Source organism: Ochotona princeps, chromosome 12 (assembly GCF_030435755.1).
Source record: "Ochotona princeps isolate mOchPri1 chromosome 12, mOchPri1.hap1, whole genome shotgun sequence".
Taxonomy (NCBI): domain Eukaryota; kingdom Metazoa; phylum Chordata; class Mammalia; order Lagomorpha; family Ochotonidae; genus Ochotona; species Ochotona princeps.
The window spans coordinates 13,491,740-13,508,992 of NC_080843.1; the positions used below are offsets into that span (position 1 = coordinate 13,491,740).

The window sequence follows — 17,253 nt, forward strand, 5'->3', positions numbered from 1 at the left end:
CCGGTTCTTACACTGTGCTGCATTGTCCGCCACACAGTCCTCTGGGAAGCAGGAGGAAAACACATTGAAAGGAAAAAGAAAAAGATTATTCTATGCATAGTTGGACAGCACAGGTCTAAAGCTTGCTCTGCGGGTTGGTTTTCCAGCCACCCTCACCCCAGTGCCCACTAATGAACAGCAGCCTACTGGAGAAATGTGCACACAGTGTCCTGTTGAATACTTACTGGAGATAAGTGGGTCTAAACCATCACGAGCTTGAGGAGTTCACTCTCAAAGCTGGCTTTTTAAAAAATGGCTTTCTTTCATAGACTGTATTTTTCTCCAAAAATCAACAATGTAAAGTACATTTTTGCTCTAATGAATTGGCTGTTATAATGTAACAGACATTCCATGTCCAAGGATGTTCCTGAGCAGTAACAGGTTGTGTTCTCATTTTCTGAGATATACAACTAATTGCCTTTTGCAGAAGATAATTTGAGATACTTCTGTGTGCTCAGATCTTAAAAAAAAAATTGAGCTATTCTGTGCCAGTGTCTTTTTACACTTGATGTTCATTCTACCAAATTGGAACTACCTTTAAAAAAACCATTCTGCATCAAACCATGTAAGAGAATTCAGAGCACAAATTTAAGAGAAGGGGAGAAAACTAGGTGCTTATTAAGGGCAAATGGTCACCTCTGGCCAATTTAACTGCAAATCATGGACAACAGTTGGCTCTGGCAGAAGAGCTGCTGTGGCGAACGAGGGAAACCAGGAGGTAGGACCAGGGTGTTGCACAAATTAGGTAATGCGTTCATGGACTCAACAAATCATGGTTGTGGGCAGGAAGATGTGTGATGTCCTAAGATGAGTGGTGCTGGCCTGCAGCGGCTGAATTTATACCACCCATTCATTCCTCAGCTTCCAAGATCACTTAGGGTAAGAGGTTTGAAAGCTGCTAGCTGTCTCAGCTGCTTCTTATGGTCATGTAACTTTTGAGGAACAAAAATGGACCTGTTTCCTGAATAATAAGAACTCCTTCCAAGTATAAAAGGAATTTCAATAATGGGATTGGTGGATTTTTAACAGAGTTATCCTATTAAATGTTTTTATATACATTTTAGCGATAGTTTACCAAGCTTGGGGTTAGAGTTTGATTTCCAAGCAAACCCTATAATTACCAGTTTATCTAAAACAGTTTTATAATAACTGCTGTAAGAAAACCTTTACCAGTAGATCCCAAAGTTAATGCCACAGATACTCATTTCAAAGGTGCTCAGATTCATTCTCCAAGAGCTCTATAGTGAAGTTATTTTTTAATTTGGCAAAAATGGGGTGTGGTAATTGGTGAGTTCTTTTGATGCTGTCCTTTGAAGCATTTTCTCTGCCAAACCAGAGATGAAGGGAAATCTTTGCTAGTTCTCCTTGTTTTCAGACATATGCTTCTTATAAATATTCAGGAAACATCTTTTCAGGGGAAAAATTAAAACAGGAGTAGGTAATCTGAGCCTTGTTTATAAACAGTTGAACTGGGCCATAATGGATGGCAGGCCCATCTGGGGCGCTCACCGGGCCGTTCTGGCCGATGATGGTGTGTGACTGGGGAGCTCTCTCTCACCAGGCCAGCCCGGGGTGAGTACTCCCCTTCCTCCTGTTAGAACTTCAGTCCTCCCGGGGAAGCAGGTTGCAGGGGAGTCAAGGGCCATGAACTCTGATATTAACGTCCACCTAGCTTGCGTCCCCAGGATAACCCTGGTGCAGCTCCTTTTGATGTGAAAACAGCCCTTTGCTCCACATAGCCCAGGAAAGTAGCTCCAGGTGGGCTCATGGCAGGCTATGAATTACAAATCTCTTGCCCTTATAGTTGGGGAAGGGCTCAGAATATAATTCAACCAAAAATGGACAAAACTGCAGTTGTCCATTGCAAAGCACGGAGCCACACCTATAAGGTAGTCAATATTAGGCACTGTCAGGGAATGTTTTAGAATCAAGTTGGCTTATTGATTGCGGGCCTCTGTGCTGGGTCTGATCCTTGGTTTTCACTCATGATTAGTTGATTAACCATTATAGCTATTTTTAGAAAAAAGATCGACTGAAGTATAGATTTTGGAGGCACGTACAATAGAAGACCCTCCAGCAGTTTGTTATTTTCCAATACTCTTTAAGACCGTTCTATGTGGGTCATTTTCAAAACTACCAATGAAGTTCCTTTATTAAAGGTTCAAATTCCAATTTTCATGTCTACTGGGTTTTGAACACCATATAAGCGTAGCTGCTTTATTTAGGTTAGGCCACACTGCACAAACTCTGTTGCCTGGAGAAGCATTTTTCAAGGTCTGCTTCCTCTGTTGGAGGGCAGCCGTGCCTTTCTCCTGGGCATGACAAGAAACTGCTCTTGTGTTTCAAAGGAGAAAGAATGAACCCATTGTCACAGACAGCGTTATACTATTCAAATGCAATGCATTTTTAACTAAATGCATAGCACACACTTTTTTTTCTTTATTTCTTTTCGTTATGGTGGCAAGTACACTTAGCATGAAATCTAACTTCATAAGAGATTAAGTGTACCAAAAAATCTTAAAAAGAGACTAGATATACAACACCATATTGGTATTGTAGACACAACATTTTCTATCACATCTAAAGACTATTCACCTTAATGGTGAAACTCCGTTCTTACATTGATTTTATGAAACATTGGAAAAGTCTAAATTGTTCCAGTAGTGTAGTTAGGATCAACTACAATGGAACTGAAGAAAAAGGGCCAGACTCACACTCGCCCTTTGTATTCCTGGTTAAAAAGCCATTTGAAAAGGAAAATGCAAACAACACGATCCAGAGAGAGCTGGTTACTTGTTCCACACCATCAATCATTTAAAAGAAAAATGGTGAGTGATTTTAAACTTTATCTGGAACTACAATAGACCATAGGTATGAGCAAGGTAAAGTTGAGGATTGAAGTGATTACGAATATGACAGGTTTTAAAAAATTTATAGCAGAATGGGGTTTTATTTGTTAAATAATAAGCATAATTTAGGTTGGTCATAACCTAAGCTATTACTTTGAGATTTCATGTTATGACCGTAACTGATTTTAATAGAGAGACATGCATCTGGTCTTACACTGGGACCAGATTCAACCGGTTTAATCTGGTCAGCTCTACACTGTAGAATGATACTTACTAAAATCCAAGGTAATTCATAATCCGCTATAAGTTACCAATTTTAAACACTTCCGTGACCAGCAACCCTTAAGATCTGTTTATATAATACAGTCAGATCTTGTTCAAGGTTTTATGACTTAAGGTTTTTAATCTGTTAATTTTAATCAAGATAATTAGCAAAATGACATTAACGCCATTAATAATTACAGGTATATAAATTGTTGCTAGCACCAAAACTTGAATACACGGTGTTGGAAATTTGTCTGTAATTATGAGCTTTTAATTTTTATAGCAAAGTCTGTGTTTTAAAATACAATTCAGAAAATTTTATTTCCTCTAATCTTGATTTTACAGGTAAATTGCCTTGATGACAGACACCAAGTAGTCCCCACAATACATTCAGATACCTCAACATGACTGTCTAATGATTCTAAATTTTAAAAGAGAAAACATGGCGGTAGCATTGGTTTTGAATTTTTTCGGGGGAGATTGTTCAGTCAGAAAAATTGGTATATAAGCAGAAGTCATATTGAATTTATACTTTATCATAATTGAATGAATAACTATTTTGAGAAAAAAGCAGATGAATAAGAAATATGCTTTTGTAGTTATATCTCTGAAATAAATGTTAACTTCTTCTCCAAATTAATATTTCAGAAGAAATAGGAAACTGAAAATTTAGTCACTGCCAGAGTGAATAAATAGTTATGCCATTTCTTAAAAAAAAAAAAAATCTATTTTGTGACCTGAAAGAAACAGCCCATTGCTTTACAGGGTCCCAGTCAAGGACAGGAGCAGATAGAAAAGTGAGATGGCTTTTGCAACTCAACTGTTTTGAACCTGGTACGTTTTTACAGAATCCTTTTGGTGGGAAGTACTGGCCATGGTGGTTATTAATCTGAAACACTCACCAGCCGGTCCAAGCTTGTGCCCGCAGCTGTTGTTGGTCTTTCCTCTGGGTTATAGGGCCTGAAGCGGGTATTGAAATTTTCAGGAGCTGAGCGTGCTGATCTGAGAGCTGGAGCAGGTTTGGGCTGGCCACATCCTTGAAAGACCTGGAGAAATGTTGAGAGAGTTAGACAGTGAAGCTCCTTTCCACAATCATGATGGAGCTGGGTGCAAGGAACTCTGGACACTGGTCTATTCTAATTTTGAAATGTAAGCAAGCTCAAGTACTAATATGTATAACAGAGAGAATTATCCAGACACGAGTGACTCACTTTCACTGTATAGGATTAAGTCTTTATTATTTCCAGATTCTGCATTTATAAATTTGCCATTAACTAAAATACACATATCACCACCAAGTCACCGCTCATAGAATTTTCCTGGGCATGGGAAGGCTGACAAAACGTTATCTTGTGTGTTTCCTATGTGTCTGTCACCTTCTTCCCTTCCCCCTTCGACTCCTCTGCTGTAAACCAGTGCCTATCTTAGTGATATTTTCCACATTTTTTTGTGCTTCTGCATTTGCAGTGTCACTGCCTAAATGCTCTCCACCGTCCTCTCCGCTCTCCCCTAGCAAAGGGCTGAAGTTCTGTCTGATTCTCCTGACTCAAGGACCATGAGATACATCGTGTAGAGAAAAGATGTATCAGATAGACTTGGTTTATAATTAGGTTTAGGGTTTGTGAGTTCAGTGGTAATGAAGCAACAATGTATATTAAGTCAGGTGTCTTTAACAGCAAGAGAAAAGCGAGATTATGCCTTGAGCAGTGGAAGAAAGTTGAAACCAGCAGCTCATAGGAGTTTAGCCCTGCAGGTCCCATGGGGACAAGGGCTCACTGTTGGCTCATTTTCAATGTTTGTATCAAAGTTCTAGAACATGGTCAAGAAAAAATAATGAGAATCAACTGCATTAAAATGATAACAATTACTTCAAAAAATCAGAAATTGTAACAATTACTTGAAAGGATGACTTCAGGATTAAGGGATGTGTCCCAGACACTCATGTACTTGGCTTTGGCATTCAGTAAGCATCCAATTGGGATTCTTGTTATCATGACAAATATATTCCAGTATTGCACATTCCGTGCACATAAGGCCAGATAATTTGAGTGACTTCCCTCTTGAATAATGAAAACCTCTAATGGAAGAATTTTTTTAAAAAAACATTCTCTTGAGTTATGATATGGAAATAGGACAACCAAATGTGGATGAAATCCATGTAATGACACTTCCTTCTAATTTTGTTGTTGACAGCTGTTCATGTCACAATTAGTGTTGCTGTGGGAAATCAAACATTTCATTGTAATGATCTCAGGGACTGAGGTGCCAGCTCTTTTCCGCAGTGACTTCACTCAGAACAGAGTGAAAACATTCCTTTTACACTTTTTAGAAACTTCTACTCCGCTGGTTGTAAAGAGATCACACCTTTGCTAGATTAAGGAAATACAATATCTTTTTCAGGAAATCTTGATGAAGTTGAACTTCTCATTAGTTTTCCTTTGTACATGGAAGATCGCTCTTTTCCTAGACACAGATGACATTGAGGGTCTATTTATGCAAGGTATTTTTTTGTTAATGTTTTGATTATTCATTTGAGAGGTAGGAGGCAGCTGCACAGACAAGCCCGGTGCACTAGTTCACTGAATTCTCTCAACAACCAGGGCTGGGCCAGGCCACAGCTGGGAGTCAATCTGGATCTTCCTCATGGGTAGCAAGGTGCCAAATACTTGAGCTGTGGTGTGTTTGAGTAAGAATCTAGAGCCAGGAGTGGGACCAGAGTGGGTATAGAATTCAAGTACTCTGGCGTGGAATGTGGGTGTCTCAATCCGTGTTTTAATTGCCAGGCTAGCTCTCAGAGCTATGTGAACTGATTCTTGCATGCGTGTGTTTACAATGCAGTATCTGCAGTTTGGTTATTTGACTCTGTAAGGAGTTACATGGATTGATGGACATACAGAGCCCTGGTGGAATGAGAAAAGGGTACAAGATTCTTGTTTCTCCTCCCGGAGCTGCACATGGCAGACCGAAGTGCCCACTCCGAGTTCTGGTTTCAGCTGATAGTCCTGTTTCCAGTCCAGTGAGCTGGAGCCCGTATCAGAATGTGAATCTCTTTCGTTATTTTCTATTTGAACATGAGATTGGCCAGAAGATAGTGACTCCACCTTTCTGAGTTTTTACTTACCATGAGAATTGAAAGAAGGTACCACTTACAACCTTTTGCTGGCTTTTTGTTTTTAGCAAGATAAACAGGATTCGTATTCTGGCCTCTCCTGAACTTTGCTGTCCCTACTCTGATTGATTGGTAGCTGCTGTTCCATTCACCCATTCCTGCTCAAATTGTGCTTGAAAAACTCCACTTTGACCAGATTTTTAGATCTCTGTCTCTTAAAAGATTTATTTATTTTTATCAGAAAGGCAGATGAACAAAGAGAAGGAACAAGAGAGAGAAAGATCTGTCATCCATTGGTTCACTCCCCGAATGGCCACAGCAGTAGGAGCTGAGCCAGTCCAGAGCCAGGAGCCAGGAGCCAGGAGCCAGGAGCCAGGAGCCAGCACCCTCTTCTGGGATGCTAAGGTGGGTGCAGGGTTCCAAGGACTTGCACCATCCTCCGCTGCTTTCCCGTGCCATAAGCAGGGAGCTGGATAGGAAGTGGAGCATCCAGGAAATAAACCACTGCCTACAGAGGGTACCAGAACTTGGAGGTGTTTGATTCGCCTGTTGATCCTCTGCCCCAGCTCCTGGTCTTTTTCTTTAAAAAGTTCCCCTGTTGGCTGCTGCATGGGGGGCTTTCTGACTTAATAAGTCTTGCTTTTGTTGGAAGTTCTTTCACGTGCAAACAGAATCCTCTCTTTGGCACTGCCCATTCCCCCCTCCCCACTTCTGTGTTGTTTAAGCATTTTTCATCATGCATATTATGCGATTCCAGTGAAGTATATCAAGTTCTTGAGGGCCTTTCCTAATGACGAATTCCATCTTGAGACACAATTTATTTTGTTTTACCACTACAGCTAATTTATCTTTTGTTGTATTCAAAAGTTCTCCTTCAACTCAGCATTTTACAGTTCAAGAGTACTTTGTCTTGGCATTCCTCAAGATTGGTCCTAACACACTATTGATTAGTCTTCTCTCATGCAATTTCTGAAGCTGATGGTGTAAACCAGTGTGATAAAGATAGTGGGTTCCTTTCTCCCTGGTGCCTAAATCACTTTCCCTGTGGCAAGGTCATTGCTGATGGAGGACATTAACATTTCCAGAACTCCAGGGATCTGTTGAGTGTGCTATTTTGGTTGGCTTTGAAAATGACAGCTGACTTTTTAAAAAGCATAGAGCCCAAGGCACAACAATACTAATGGCCTTGCTGATATTTCATAGGAGCTGGGCACTGAAAGAGTTAATGGACCCTCTTCAGCTGGCTCTTTGGCAAACAAATCTGGCTGCTGGGTTAAGTTTAATCAAAGGAACATGGAATGTCCTGAAAGAATCTTAGCGTTCAGGGAAGACAATGTATCTTAACGGAGAATCTTACTGTTTTGGTTTCTTAATTTCTTTCATCTGTGTTTGAGCAGGTGTTACTATAATAGTATAGTCTGGTATTTGGGTTATTTGTCACACCAGTTAAGATGCTGTTCAGGACACCCCCATCCCTCGTCAGTGTGCCCTGGTTTGAGTCCTGCCTTTGTTGCAGATTCTGCCTTCCTACTAACACATGCCCTGTGATGCAGCAGATGACGGCTGAAGCACGTGGGTGCCTGTCTGCCACATGGGAGACCCTGATAGAGTTTCTGGCTCTTGGCTTTGCTCTATTATGGGCAGTTGGGGAGCGAAGCAGTGGATCCAAGACTTCTTCCTATCTACTATGTCTCTAAAATAGTTTAAAAAATGAGAAACTTCTTAAGAAGTGTTTTGCTCCTTAAGGCTTGGATTTTGTTGACAGCTTCAGTTTAGTAATTGTGAATTGAGGTGAAGAAAACACTGACCTCTAATTATTTTGGTAACAACACCAAATCCCATTATCTTGTGGAAATCTATGTAAAGATGTGTCAGAATAACTTCATATCTACCACAACTTTTGGAAAAACAGAATTGTCATAAATGAAAACCTGAAGTGTGTAAGCTCTAGGCCTAGTGATAAGGGGTGTTTTTCTAGAATTTTAGAAAACCCAGCAAGGACAAGTGGTCAAGATGTATCAGAGTGTCAGCTTGCTTGCTCCTGTTTAGGAATTAGTAAATGCCCTTGCATTGGTCACATACCAGGGACTGAACCTGCCCCACCACATAGCCATTGTGTAAGATGACTTCCAAGGGGAAAATTAATGATAGAATTTTTCATGTATGTTCTCTGAGTATCTGTGTCCACCCAAGTTCATGGTGTAGGACTTCACAGATGGGCCTTGGGAAGTGATGAGGAATAGGATTTCTGCTCTGGTGCCTGCCTTGCCTCTCCTGCCATGTGAGCACACAGTAGGAGGGTCATAGGCAAGCACTTTGCAGGCTCTCACCGGAGTGAGTCTGTTGGAGTTTGAGCCTGTACTTCCAGAACTGTGAGAAATAAATTTCTGCTGTTTTTCAGCTATCCAGTTTATGGTGTTTAATTATAGAACAGACAAAGAAAATGAATGATCTGATAGCTGGAAAAATGCTGGCTTCAGGAAGCCTGTGAAGGAAAGAATTTGTGTGCAGAAAACTTGAGTTCTTGGTGATATTCTAAGTTTGCTGTAAGCAGCAACCTCCTTAGGTAATTGTTTATGGTTCCTGAGGCTCCTGAAAGACCAATGAGGAGCTGGTATTTTGGCACCACCTGTGACACTGGCATCCCACATGGGCAGCAATTCATGTCCAAGCTGTTCCACCTCTGATCCAGCTCCTTGCTAATTGGGAAAAGCAGCAGCAGATGACCTTTGACCCCCATGTGGGGATCCCAGATGAAGTTCCTGCCTTCTGCCTAGCTCAGCCCTGGTTATCGCTAATTGGGAAGTGACTAACCAATGAACAGAAAACAAACCTCTCTCTGTGTAATTTTTTTTTTTTAAAAAATAAGTTCAATGAACTTTATCTCTGATGACCCAAGTCACACCTCTACCCCCACCCATTTATATTTTGAATAAGGGAAGATCGAGGAATAATGTGAAGGAAGAGCCTTAGTGAAATGGGAATCAGTGACTCAGTTGGCCAGATCTAGAATTAGGGACTTAGCTTCAGATCACTCGCCTGAAGGTAGTATTTAAGCCCTGAAGCTGGGTGTGTTTCACCAAGGGGAACAGAGAGACAAGTGGCTGACTGATGGAGCAGAGCAAAGCCAAGTCAGACAACAGGTGCAAAATCCACGGTGAACCTTCGTTTATTCCCCGAGAATGTGAATAATATTGTTTACCAGACAAATAACACAACACATGAGGCAGAAAATCAGAACCCAGCATCTCTGAAAGTAAGTACTTGATAGTAACTAATTATATCATCTTATAATCTGTAATTTCTAGAAGTTTTGAAGAAGGGTATTTGAGGGGGAAATGTCTGGGTTGAAATCTTTAAAGAGTTTTCTGCAAAAATATTAATTCTGGGGAGTAACGGTTGCTGCAAGAGCAGCCATTCCTATGAGACACTGTTGAGTGAGGCATTCTCGCCAACATGCCGTGATTGTACAGAACAAGGGTGCCATTGGTCGTATTCCCCCAAGTGCTTCAGCGCTGGCTGTTCCTGGGGCTTCTCTGCAGGATGGTGGGAGAGCATACCCTGCACTGCCAAGTTGTAGTTGGCCAAGCATTGCCGTCAAATGGATAGCTTTGCAGAGATATTTGTGCAGCATTTTCACCCTGTTCTACCTTTAATTTGAGAAAATAGTATTTCAAGACCAAAGGACCTTATAACAGAAGTTTCTAGAAGATTAAGCTGCAGGATAAGCTACATTATGATGGGATACATCATAAGCTAGTTCTACCCTTTTAAGAAACAAAATCAGTATGACCCCCTACCTGCCTCCCGCCATGGAATGTTGAAAGGGATAATTAGAGATAGTTGAAGAAAGTGTTTGGATGCCCCAATGCAAACATGCTACTAGGTACAAAGGAATGTCTCTCCCACCTAGCTGAGTCCAAGGCCTGTGGATTTCAGGAAGCTATCTGGCTCAGGAATCCTCTCATAAGAGGATTACTAAGATAATGTCTCAGAAGCATGTTGGCATTCTGAGATGAAAGAAGCTGACATTAACACAGGGAGTGCTGAAAGAAGAGACATTTCATAGTTGGGAGGGATGAGAAGGAGGGGGAGGCGTGGTGCTAGTACGTCTGGTTACTGTGTCTTGGAGTTCAGCATCCAAATATTTATCTGCATCTTAACAAATTTTAAGTGAATGTGGCATGCAGTTTTTGGAGGCATGCCTGGCGTCACACCTCTGTCTCTTTGTCTTGTTTACCTTCTGCATGGTCTTTTGCAGTTGCAGAAGTCGTTGCTGGCAACCTAAGGAACAGGGGCTGCAGATAAATCCTGCATCGCCTCCTGTGGCTTTGAAGTTCTTGCCCTGATGGGAAAGGTATTGCTATTCCCAAATGCCATTTGGAAATTTGCAAACAGCACTCTAATCTTTCTTATTAAATATAGGTAACAGTGCTTACCTAGATTTAATCCAGCTTAATGATTTTGAGTCATGTTTTATTTACTTATTAGATTCTAATTTATATTGTGGTGTTAACGAATGAACTATTTGTTAGATGACTGCCTGGGGAATTCAGATCTATCCCATTTGCACTCAGAGAAGCAGGAGCTGTCATCTGTGCTGACTCTACAGATATTTTGTCCAGCTCTAAATGTTATTTTTACAAGAGAGAGTTGTGATGCAACTGATTGGGCAGTTTTAGCCTACTTGGACTCAACAGACTGAGTTGTTTATAAGTAACAACCATTTATTGCTGACCATTGTGGAGGCTGCAAGTCCCAGAACTAGGCATTAGCAAACTGGTTATTAGGGAGAACACATTTCCTGCTTCATAGGTGGAGAGTCTTTTGGGATGCTCAATGGTGGGAGGGGTGACAGAGCTCTCCTGATTGTCTTTCAGAAGGATGCTAGCCCCATTGGTGAGGGTTCAGTGCTCATGGCCTAATGTCCTTCAAAGGCCTTATGTTTTAATATCATACCTGTGGTGATTGCTTTTTCAATGTATGAACCTGGATGGACAAATACATTCAAAGCACAGCAACAGGGCGTGGAGATTTCTAAGAGTTTGGAGCACTAGCCTGTCACCTTACACCTGTGGAGCTTTAGAATAACACATTCTCCCGATGGTCAAGGCTGCTGTGAAGATAAAATGATACTGTGCACAGAAAAGATGCTTAAAATATGAGTCACTGAGGTGTGTGCTTTTAGCTGAAGAATGATACTGGGAATGCATCTGTTGATCATACAGAGTTATGTGTAAATAACTTAAGCTCTATGAATAATAATATTTCATATATTTATTTACCACTGTAAGAATCTGTCAGAGGCCGTAACATATGAGATACATTTAAAAAGTCAAGAATGAGCTCTTTTTAGATCTTTCAAGATGCTGGGTGGTAAAGTTTCAGCCAAGAAGGTTGGTAATGCCAGTGGTAAAGTTAGAGTAACCTTAAGGCTAAAAACCCCAGGAAAGAGAATTCTCCCATGCCCGAAATGCTGTTTGTGTGAGAGGAATTGCTGGCTATTCCTGACCTGCTCTGTGTTCTACAAGGTTATGTCCAAGAGGAAGTGCTCCGATCCTAAATCCAAGTGAAAAACAAGAAAGAAGGATCTTGCCACTGTCATAAAACCAACTGGCATGACTAGAATGGTGGCACCCATGTGGTTATGCTTCACCAAACGGCTAGACATCAGCACACTGAACATGTGTCTGGAAAGCGCTTGAGCCATCACAAAAAGTCCTCCAGTCAGCTTGCGAGGAAACCACTCTGATCATCCTCACCCAGTACCACAGAGATAAGAGGGCGGTTTTCTAGAAGCTTCTGGGCAGTGGTGTGCTGCTTAAGATGAACGCTTTCTACCGAGTTGCTCTCAGTAGAACATACCAGAATTTGTCATCACCACCTCCACGAGAATTGCTGTCAGCAGTATGAAAATCCCAAGCATCTCACTGTGCTCACTTATTGCTAGAAGAAGCCGTTGCAGAAACCCAGGCATCATGAAGGTGAGACCTTTGACAGGCAGATGGAGAAATAGGAGATGATGGAGCAGTAGCAAGGCTATTCAGAAAATTGTAGAACTGAAAATTTGACAGAAATCAAAGCTGTCCTCAGCTCTGGGCTACCCACGATCTGGTTTTGGTCTAACAAATGGAATTTATACTCACAAGTTGGTGTTCTAAAGTTCTTGGGAAAAATCTAATTAAATAACAAAAACATCATGAATGGAAGATTATGTGCAATTGGGAATTCTGGTGACAATTTCTCCCTTAAGCAAATATTCACTTATTGAAAACGATTATAATAGAAGAAGAACCAACACATGCTGAGTGGCCAAGTTAGGCCAGACTGTGCCCTTTGTGTTATACACTCTATCTCAGTCGATTGCTTCTTCAAAACCAAGGCTGAATTGTTCGTCCTTAGACTTAAGAAAAATGCAGTAAGTCACACGTTAAGGTGTTTTTTTTTTTTTAAAAAAGCCATTTGATATCCCCTTCACTCCACTTACTGTGTTGTATTAAAGCAAAGCCAAATCAACAAGTTTAGTTACACTGATAACAAAAATCCTGGTTTTCCATTCACTTGATTATACTCACTGAGTGGGATATGCCAGTTGAGGAGGGGAAGACCTTGTACACAAAATAGATGACTGACTAGCTGGCGGAGAGGGTGATGAACTTGGCTTCCCAGGTTCTCAAAATGCAGTGGTCCTCCATGTCTTTGGAGGGGATGAGCTAAGATCCCTGCTGATTGTTCAAAGGCTCAGGTTGTATCAGATCCTATGTGTGTGTGTGTGTTTTCTATACATATATACATACTCCTGATAAGTTTTTGCCTTTTTTTAAAATTTATTTTGTTGTATTGTTGTTGACAATCTTTACATAGTTAATTACGGTTTAAAAAAAGGTTCAGGGGGTATAGGGAAGCGGGTAATACTATTATGTCCATATTGTTTCCATCATGTATCTAAGGTAAAGGGGGATATTGAGGGAGAAGCCCCACCCGGTTTCCTGCCCACCCCAAGTCCCGGATGTGGGGCATGCTCTGAGATATTTGCTCAAGTGGTTTTAATAGTTCTCCAGTTATGAATCACTGCCAGTTTCACTCGATGAGGTCGTCCACTGATTGATATGGTCCATCATAAAGTCTCCGTTTGCCCCATATTTCGCTGCCAACATATAGCTGAGATGAATGATTGACCTGTTCTGTCTTTTGTCTTTTCTTGGTTAGAGTTCTGAGTCCAGCAGTTCGATTGGGGAGATCTCCAAAGAAACCTTGAGGTATTCCCAGACCAGATTCTTGTATGTTCTAGCAAGCACAGGGCTCGGCAGAGTCCATCACCCCGATCAGCTGTTGGTTGCAATTGCTGGGTTGGTTCTGTTTTCAGTCCCGAGTTGCACCCAAAAGGAAGCAGCCCCCGAATCCAGGTAGGCCCGGGCCCAGCTCATCATGAGCACATGGTGGCTGGGATCGGGATCCGAGCAAGACGCTCCCTCCTGCAGCCCCCAGCAGCCTCCCGGCTCGTTTTTGCCTTTTTAATTTTTAGGAAGCAGTTGTGCTTTTGGGACTGTAGTAAGAACAATAAGGGCTCCTTAAACCTAAGCACTGGGACACGACAGTTTGTCTGATAACCCAGATGAGTATGAAGTGGGTGGCATATAAGCATGGATATGTGGGCACAGGAATGATTTCGCATCCATGGTGGGATGCAGCAGGGCCATGACAGACTTCATCACACCTCAGCACCTAATTTAAAACTTTCCAACTGTCTTACATCTGAATATCTCATTTAATATATTTGGACTGTAGTTGACCATGGCCAGCTGAAATCATAGAGTGAGAGATTCTACATGAACTGGGCTCAGCTTCAGGTAACATCCATTGCTGACAGCAAAATGCAGATGACATGGGCTCTTCAGAAAACTGCCCTTCCTGGTAACTCGCACCCTGTCCAAATGGCAAGCAGCAGCACCTGTAGTAGGCGGTGTGTGTGGTTGCAGCCATTGTGTCCTGGCCCAAGCAATAATGCCCCAGCCTCAGAATGGAGCTGGATACTTTCTTGTGGCAGAAGTGGCGAATGAAAGACACACACAGGGAACATTCACATTGTATAAGTAAGTACAAGTTTAGTATTCTAAAAACAGTCCATGGTAGGAAGTAGCAACAAGAACTATAGGATTGCCACTGCATAAGACTAATCTGGCAACTTGTGACATTATTTTATATACTTTTCTTTCTGATGTTAACAGTTTTCTGCTAATATCTTAAAGAGGGCTTTTTAAAAATATAAACTTGAATGTCTTCCTCCAGATATAAAATCAATATACTCATTAAGCAAATATGTTTTAAAAAATTTATTAGTTTGGAAATTTTCCCCAAGAGTTAGCCTTGAAGACAACAGTCTTTTATCTTGTTTTATCTTGGCCTCTCAGAACAATCTCTCCTTTCTTCTTTCCCTTCTTTGCTCTCCGCTTTCTTTGCCTTTGCTCTGATTCATGTTTTTTTTTTTTAACTTAAAGATTGATTGCAGCCGGCCCTTGGCCAAGTTCACTGGCAAATTCGGAGTCCCTGGGAAGTCTCAGAATTCTATGAAGAGAATTTTGGACTTTATTGAATCAAGTCAAGTCATCAGTTTTTGTTTTGGCCACTTTTCATTGACTACCCTGTCAGTTTTAGGGTTTTAAAAATTTCTTCCTCATGCTTACACAGCTTGATTCCAGGGTGGCTGTCAGATACATTGCATTCTTCTTAAAGTCTTTTCTGCAATAAAAGCAAATTCTTTCCATTTGCTTGAATTTTTTTTCCTGGAAGTTTTGCATTCCTTTAATAGCATGATATTTCCTCCCAAAAGGTGAGCAGGGAGGACTGAACAAAGTACATATTTGGTTGTGGAGAGAAAAGAAACCTTAACCCTCTCAGCTTGACAAAATGCTTATTTCATGTCCTCTTTGTTTACAAGGCTTAAACTAGTCCTTGAAGTTCACATTGCAGAAAATGGGTAACCATAGGCTTTATAGCATCTCAGCTCTGTATCATCCATCTGACCCATGACTTAACAAACATTTTTCTCGTTGTCATTATGGTCAAACATGGGTGCTGGGGACATACCACTTAGATATAACCTTGCTCTTCTGATAGGAGATCAGGGCATTATATTAAACGTATTGAGTATGATGCATGACTCAGAACAGGAGACATCTGCTGAAAGTAGCCCTTACTGGCTCATGAAATCACTTGTTCAATTCTCAGCAAGTTTGCAAGCCAGTTCAACGCAGTGATGACTAAAGATGAAGTTGGGTAAGTGTTCAGAAATTACATTAGAAACAAAACCCAGGGAATATATAGCAAAAATTAATTAGTCTAAGTCTTTCACTGTTAACATGTCTTTGAGGTCTGTATCTTACTTATTTCTGTCAGGTTACAAGGAAATGTATCATGGTGATGTATTTGTGGTCAGTGACATCATGTTGGTAGCTTGAAATCAGCTGTACTGGGGGGGATTTACACCAAAGAAATGGGCAAAAACTAGCAGGCTTTCCCCAGCAAAGTGGCTCCTTCATGTATTTAAGTACAGCTAAGGCCATGAATGTGTGCAAATCAAAGCAGACAAGCTAAGAGCTGCAGACAGAGACTGTGTTTCAGCAACTGGGTGGAGGCTGTGGAAATTCTTCCAACACAAAGAGGCACTGGCCGTGGAAGCACTTCCGTGGGAGGGGAATTCTGCACTTCAGGCAGACAGAGGTTGGAAGGAAACTGTCTTTCAGGAGACCAGGGAACTAATCCTGTTGTTCCTAAGAAGACACTGAGTGTTAAAAACCTGAATTGAGTTTCAATCATGTATTCTTGAGTTGATCACATTAAATGTAATCCTCTCATCTTTTGCCCTGAAGTGAAAGTGAAAGAAAATCTTAAGATAAGTCTCCGAAGGTTAGAGATAATCAGGAATCTTTCTTTATCATCAAAAGAGGAAAAAAGACTTGTTTTTTTCAAATATCCCTTTTAAGGAAATACTCCTTTGAAGCAAAGTAAAGACTACTTTGTTGTGGATTTATTCCATAAGTGCTTCACAGGCATTATTAAAATAATCAGATCTTCAGTTTACTTGATTGAAAGGGCATCCCTCCCGCACCCACCTCTAAATGCAGCTTCTTAAAAACCTGGCTCTGTTATCCAGGGCTGATACAAAAGGAATAGGACAGACCCTGGTTTTCTGCACAATCATGAAGGAATCCAAACAAGTTGCTTCAAGGTCACTGTTTCTTGGTGGAACGCTAAAATGATTACTAATGGGCAGAAGAGAAACTCTGAAGAAAGCAGAGAAAAGATTGTGGAGCTAGGAATCGTGGAAAATGTGCACTTTTTCTCATTGAAAACAAAATTGAGAAAGTAGAAATAGAATTTAAAGCTCTTTGAACAGTAGAGCCATTTTCTTGGAGATCAGGCACATGGAACCAAACTAGCTGTCATGGACAAGGCCAATTTTTCTCTCTGTGTAAGAACGTGACATTGGGCAAAGGTCCCTGAAATTTCTCTAAGACTCTGCTGTCTAGATGCTGATGTGGCCAACAGGCAGAGATGAGGGTCAGCTTGTCAATCTGATCTTTAGCAACTCTGCTCTGGCCTTGAACCTGCTCTCTGCTAGACTTTTGTTTGGATGCTTCTTTTCTGCTGCTATTCTTTCCCATGGACAGCATGTTGAAATACAGGGAGTGTGGGAATAGTAGACTTATTCTGATCCTAGTTGTTAAAATAGATGCACAGCCCATTATAGATAAGAATCAATTCTTTTAAAAATATACACGATGCAGGTATTTTTAATAATAATTTAGACAGTTGACCTCTACGAATAGTTTTGATATATACAACTTGGATCACATCATTGCAGTTTTAAGCGACTCTATACATGGGTATTATTAGAGTCTTCATTTTTAATGTAACTTAATTGAGTTTAGATAGATATGTTCTTTGTCCTAAATCACACAACTTACAACAACTAGGTCTGATTTCACAATT

General features: G+C 40.9%; 1 protein-coding gene across 1 annotated transcript in view; it reads right to left on the bottom strand.

Annotated features, from left to right (window-relative positions):
- GPC6 (glypican 6) overlaps nucleotides 1–17,253 on the bottom strand; it is a 1,040,817-nt gene that overhangs the window by 81,109 nt on the left and 942,455 nt on the right. The window contains exon 6 of the mRNA XM_004577405.3: nucleotides 4,055–4,198. Within this exon, the coding sequence (XP_004577462.2) occupies nucleotides 4,055–4,198 (144 nt within the window). The remainder of the gene's footprint in view (nucleotides 1–4,054; nucleotides 4,199–17,253) is intronic.